This window comes from Hyla sarda, chromosome 4, assembly GCF_029499605.1.
Source record: "Hyla sarda isolate aHylSar1 chromosome 4, aHylSar1.hap1, whole genome shotgun sequence".
Taxonomy (NCBI): domain Eukaryota; kingdom Metazoa; phylum Chordata; class Amphibia; order Anura; family Hylidae; genus Hyla; species Hyla sarda.
The window spans coordinates 3,218,130-3,224,844 of NC_079192.1; the positions used below are offsets into that span (position 1 = coordinate 3,218,130).

Sequence of the window (6,715 nt, forward strand, 5' to 3'; positions counted from 1 at the left end):
TTTTCTTATTACTAGTGTGAGATCTAAAAACCAAGGTATCTCATCGAGATAAAGAATGTTCTCGAGCAAACTTAATAAGCTTTAAAGAGTCCTCATCACAACGCTCTACAAGACGGCTCCAAAGGACATTAAAATATGAAGATACATATATTGAACTCCACCACCATCACTGAGTTCCTTCTCCTTGGATTCCCAGCTCTGAATTATTACAAGTTTCCTTTCTTCTCTATTGTCCTTTCCATGTATTGTATGACTATTTGTGAGAACCTCCTGATCATTCTCCTGGTGTCCACAAGCCAACGTCTCCGTTCTCCAATGTATTTCTTCCTTGGACATTTGGCTCTGTCAGATATCATCCTTGTGACAAGTGTTGTTCCTAAGATGCTGGATGTTATCATAAGGGAAGGGAGTGTTACACCTTTTGCTGAGTGTATGACCCAGTTTTACCTCTATGGGGGATCAGTTTGTGTTGAATGTTATTTGCTCACAGCCATGTCCTATGACCGGTTCTTGGCTATCTGTAAACCGCTACATTATACGGCAATGATGAGTGTCCAGCTTAGATACAGCCTGGTCATCTCCTCCTGGGCGCTGAGCTTTAGTTTTGCATCTATGACATTTTTACTTGTACTGGACTTAGACTTCTGTGGGCCGAATGTTATAAACCATTTCTTCTGTGAATTTGCCCCTGTTTTAGAACTTTCTTGCTCAGATACAACTGTTATGGATATTGAAATAATTTTTGTTTCTGTTCCAGTTGTTTTGTTACCTTTCTTATTCATTATTATAACTTATGTCAATATTTTTATAACCATCTTTGGAATTTCCTCCACATCAGGCCGGCGAAAAACTTTCTCCACCTGTAGCTCTCACTTGGCGGTTGTTTCAATCTATTATGGGTCCATGCTCATAATCTACATGGTCCCGCACAGAGAACACTTACTGACTGTTAATAAGTTTATCTCCCTATTCTACATTGTACTGACCCCTTTGCTTAACCCCATGATATACAGTCTAAGAAACAAAGAGATTCAGTCTTCTGTTGCTATATTTCTGATAGTTCATAGTAAGAAAAGACTTTCATAGTGGAAGAGATAGGCATGAAGACCTAGAAATGTTTAAAGCTTTCTAATTTTGTAATACAAACATTTATGCTTACAATTTATATATATATATATATATATATATATATATATATATATATATATATATATTAGAAATAATGTTAATACAATCCTGAATTCTAATAATTTTATAAACATTTAATTTAACTTTTATTGTATAAACAACATAAGGTTAACTATACGTGTTTTTTTTTTTTAGGGGTATAAAATGATGACTTTTTTATTTTGTAATTTGTTAATAATTATATTAAAAAATTAATATTCTGTAAAATATGTTTCTTAATTCTACTGATATATAAAATAAAATTTAAAATGTATGCACAACATACATATATAAACAACATGAAAAGGTTTATGAGACATTTTTTTTTTAGTTCGTCTAATAATACATTTTGGTTAAAACAGATATTTATTTTTTAAATATTGATGTTTTCTTTTGAAATTTTTGATTCCATCATATGACAAAATGTTTCTTTTTATTAAATATGTGCAAAGGGAAAACAAAGAGATTTTGTTTTCTGTCCTTGTATTGCTATTGTTGTAAAATTATTTTTCTCCTTACAATATCATTTATATGATAGATAGAATAGATATACTGTTATTTCAATCCTGAATTATAATAAAACAATAAGTATAATGTAAAGTTTTATTGTACGAACAACATAAACAAGTTTTCCTATAAAATTTCTTACATTTTTTCAGTTTGTCTATTAATATGTATTTGTACATGTATTTGTAATTAATGCTTTTTAAACTTGTGATTAATAAAATGTCAAAATTACATTTCTATAAAATATGTGTTTATTAGCAATGTGTTTTCTTTTATCAATAAAACCAAATTTCTTTATAAAAACAAACTTTTCCCCATTTGTGGTTGGAGTTGTTAAGAATCCATGCAGCGCAGCAAATAGTTTATTCTTCTTCTTGAGACCAGATTTAAGTTTTTATATACGTAATTGAAAGAAAGACTGGATCATTTCAAAATCTTGTTTAACCACTTCTAGACTGGCCCAGTTTCTCCTCTCTATGACTATATTTTCATATTTCTTTATTACCTATGAGTTTGAATTTGAATTTAAAGCTTCTACTCATTCTGTAATACAACATATTGTTGTGTCATATATGATGTCACTGATGTCATACCGCAGGGCACGCAATCTGAAAGATTGCTTAGTGAAATCAGATATCTCGGGAAGCTCTAAAAAAACGCAAAAGTATCTAACAGTTCAGTCCAAGGGTTGTTTCCCCTGCAGAAGATGTGTAAGTTGTAGGTACATACAAAAGGGTAGTGTATTTACACACCCAATGACGCAGCGTACCTATCCCATCAAATTCTATCTTACCTGTGAGAGCGAATATATAGTGTACATACTTTGGTGCCCGTGTAAACTTATCTATGTTAAGGGAAACGAAATGCGACCTGAGGACTAGGCTCAACCAACATATATATTCTATAAGGAAACAACGGGCTGATCTACCGGTATCCAAACATTTCTTGGATGCCGGACATGTTGAAACTGATTTAAAGTGCATGATAGTGGACCATATCCCTCCGCTAAATAGAGGTGGTGATAGACTGACCCAACTACAGACAAGGGAACTTAAGTGGATTTTCCTACTTAATAGCTTAAAACCTAATGGACTTAATGTAGAGTTCACTGTTCTACCTAAAGTGTTAACAGATTGAGCCCCATATGTATGGTCATGACTGTTTTACTGTATGTTGTAAAGTGATATGTAATACTTATGGTTTCTCTTTTTAATACTTGTTTCTCTTACATTTCAGTATTTTACCGACATCTGAGCCTGTCCATGATGCCATCCTCACCGAGATGATTTATTCAACATCAAGAAAAAAATCTTCATTATCAAATGAATAATCTTTTTGCCGTCACCCAAAGCAACCCGGTACTGTACGCCACATATCGTTTCTCCTGGCCTTTTTCTATCCTTTCTTTGAGGAATTGCCAAGACACTTTTTCATTCAAGGGGAACACTGACATTGTCACAACAATGCATGGAATCCACGGATATTGGGAGATATGGTTGACACTTCCCTATAACTGTGTGGGTAAGGGATGACAGAATATGGATAATGAGACCTAGCCTAGGCTATTGGTACATTTCCTTTTCAATGAGGGTGTTATCCATGTCCATGATGTACACCTTTAAAGCACTTCCCGGTATACCCTATACACAGGGGATTGCTGTGTCACAGTCCCGGAATGCATGTTTAGTATGAATTTTGTGACGGAATTGTTTCCCTTGTAATGAATTAGCCTTCTATGATTTACCTAAGCAATGCACTCCCTGATCGGAACAGCTGTGCGCTCTAGGATCCTGAATCGCTCCTGTTGCTAAGGACGCTTTCTGAGGTGTTTGGCATATTATTCCTCTTCCTTCACCAGTGTGCATGCGCTGGATTACGGCCGAGACCAAGTTACTATGGACGCTAAGCTGCATTGAGAATCTCGCTGATCGCGAGACTAGGTGTGACGATCCGGAGGTTGCTATAGACGCTTGGTGACGTGCTCTTACACCGGAAGCCTAATCAGCTGTAACCACGAGATATTGGCGTCCCGGAAGGATGGTGTCATGAGAGCGGCTCAGAAGGTATTCTACATACAGTAGAATTATGGACTTATTTTATGGACACTTTTTACACGTCACAATCGGGTGACACGCAGATGTGGATTTGCACTTTATACACATGTATTTGATTTTGTATAGCATATTTATGTATGCAATGCCTTAATAACATATGTCTTCACACATTGTTTATATATGGTAATTACTATTTGATGATGTCACTAATCTGTAATTGGTTGGCTTATATAAGACTCATACATATCACATTAAGCACTTGAGAAAGCCAGCGTGGGGCTGGAGAAACGTAGTCTCTCACATCATGGAATAAATTCACCTTTCCTTTGAAGTCTACCTATGGTGTGCTGCTTCTATATTATATATATATATATATATATATATATATATATATATATACATATACATATATATATATATATATATATATATATATATATATATATATTTATTAAAACATTTCTTAGACATATAACAGAGTAAGGACACAGACATACCGACACTACATTCACAATAAGGTGATGTTATTGATCTGTTAATTTTCTAAAAAACCTGGATTGACAACAGCTTTTAAACAATATAGCTGTAAGTTGTTGATGGTATTGGAACTGCAACAAGAAATGTAAAAAATATTTTTAGGATTGTAAAAAAAAAAAAATCCCCCAATAATAAAAATTCTAATCAGCATACTTTTCCATTTTTTTTTAATAAAAATAAATAAACAAATTAAAAAAAAAACTAAAAACACAAACATATGTGCAGAAATGTCTGAACTATTATATTATAATGTTATTGAAACTTCATAGTGAACTGTTTTTGGGTCACATTGCATTCCACAAAAAAAAAAAAACTTCACTTAAGGTCTAAATGATACTGACAAAAACTTCAGATTATGGCACACAAAATTAGCCCTCATACAGTTTCATAAATTGAAAAAAAAGAGAAGTTATAGGGTCAGAAATGGCAATTTAAATATATACAAATATACTGTATATATTAAATAAGTGATTACAGTATTAGATTAAAAAAGAGACATTTATAGGGGTACATTGAACAATAGGAAGGAAGCTCTAGTACCCTGTTGGGCCCCTCTAGCCTGGATATAAGAATAGATACGGTTGGGATACATGGAGGCATACAGGTCCGTCACAGATGTTGCAGCTTGGCCGATACATCCTGCATAATGATATTGACTCAACATAAATGCTCAATTGGAGATTATGCTACAATATAGCATAGCCCACTGCTTTGCTCAGTTTTTCAATGTAATAGCTTTTATGGGCTTGTTTTCTGCTGGCTGGGATTTGTAGTGCACCAACTGTACATAGTCATTAAGGTGATAGGGGGTCACTGTCTGAGGTCAGCCCACTGAACAATGCTTCACTCTGCTTGTATTTGGCGTAGCAGGCCTGCAGAAGACAGAAAGCCTTCTCATATTCCTACCTCCATAGCAAGTTGAGCACAAACCCTAATCTATACAATTCCACAGCAAACTGAAGACAGCCTTAATCGGTAGACTGTCACGGATCTCCTGCCCATTCCTGCAGAAGTCTGATCATGCACTGCAAATCCCAGCCAGCAGTTTTTTCGGCCAAAATATTGTATCCACCTCCTCCTGTGCGCTGGCAACTACTAGAAACACCAGTCTGCTACCTCCTTCAGTATGCTGGCTACTAATAGTAACACCAGTCTGCAACCTACTGTGCGCCCCAGTGCGCCACCTCTTGCTTTAGTTTGGCTATTACTAACCTGCCACCTCCTGCTATATGCTGGATACTACTGATCACCACCTCCTGATGTACGCTAAATACTATTAACCTGCGACGTCCTGCTGTATGCTTGCAAGTACTACCTATTAAATCCTGCATTATGCTGGCTAGAGATGAGCGAAGTTACAGTGATTCGATTCGTCATGAACTTCGCGGCCCAGCAGTTGCTTACTTTAGCCTGCATAAATTAGTTCAGCTCTCAAGTTCTCCGGTGGGCTGGAAAAGGTGGATACAGTCCTAGGAGAGTCTCCTAGGACTGTATCTACCTTTTCCTGCCCACCGTAGAACCTGAAAGCTGAACTAGGTTATGCAGGTTAAAGTCAGCAACCGCCGAGCGGCGAGGTTCGTGACGAATTGAATCATCATAACTTCGCTCATCTCTAATGCTCATCTCTAATGCCCACCAGTATGACGCCTCCTGCTGTATGCTGGATACTAACAGTTGGCCACCTTCTGCTTTACGCTGGATACTTCAAGGCCCACCAATTTGCTTCCTTAATGTACGCTGGCTTCTACCCATGCCACCAGTCTGCCACCTCCTGCTGTAAGCTGGATGCAACAAGTCTCCACCTCCTAATGTATGCTGGTTTAACAAATTCGGTAGCTCATGATGTATGCTGGCTACTACCATGCTACCAATTCCTGATGTATGCTGAAAACTACAAGCCAAACAACCTCCTGCTGTATATTTGTACTACAAGGCCACCACCTCCAGATGTACGCTTGAAACTACATGCCTTCCACCTCCTGCTTTATAATATCTAGTCCATGCCCCCCACCTTCTTCTGTATGCTGGGTACTACGAGCCCATCAATCTGTCACCTCCTGATGTATATTTGGTACTACAGGACCCTCCACCTCCTACTGCACCATGGCTACTTCAAGACCCACCAGTGTGCCACATCCTGCTGTACGCTTAAAAAAACTAGATGGCCACCTCCTAATGTACACTGGCTACACCTAAGCCCACCAGTCCACCACTTATACAGCATACTGCTATATGCCAGATACTACATATCCACCAAGTCATACTGTATGCTGGCTACTACAGGAAACAAAAGTTCACCACTTGCTTTATGCAGGCAACTACAAGACCCACCAAACAAACACCTCCTGCTGTATACTGGATACTAGTGGTCCCACCAATCTGATGTACACTGGCTACTACAATACTGTTACCTTCTGATGTACAATGACTATTATCAGTATACCAATTCC

At 37.1% G+C, this 6,715-nt stretch overlaps 1 protein-coding gene across 1 annotated transcript; it reads left to right on the plus strand.

Moving 5' to 3' along the window:
* The first annotated feature begins 135 nt into the window (after positions 1–135).
* LOC130366692 (olfactory receptor 11L1-like) lies at positions 136–1,086 on the plus strand. Its single transcript, XM_056569013.1, has one exon. The coding sequence runs from the start codon at positions 136–138 to the stop codon at positions 1,084–1,086; it is 951 nt and encodes a 316-aa protein (XP_056424988.1).
* The last annotated feature ends 5,629 nt before the right edge of the window (positions 1,087–6,715 follow it).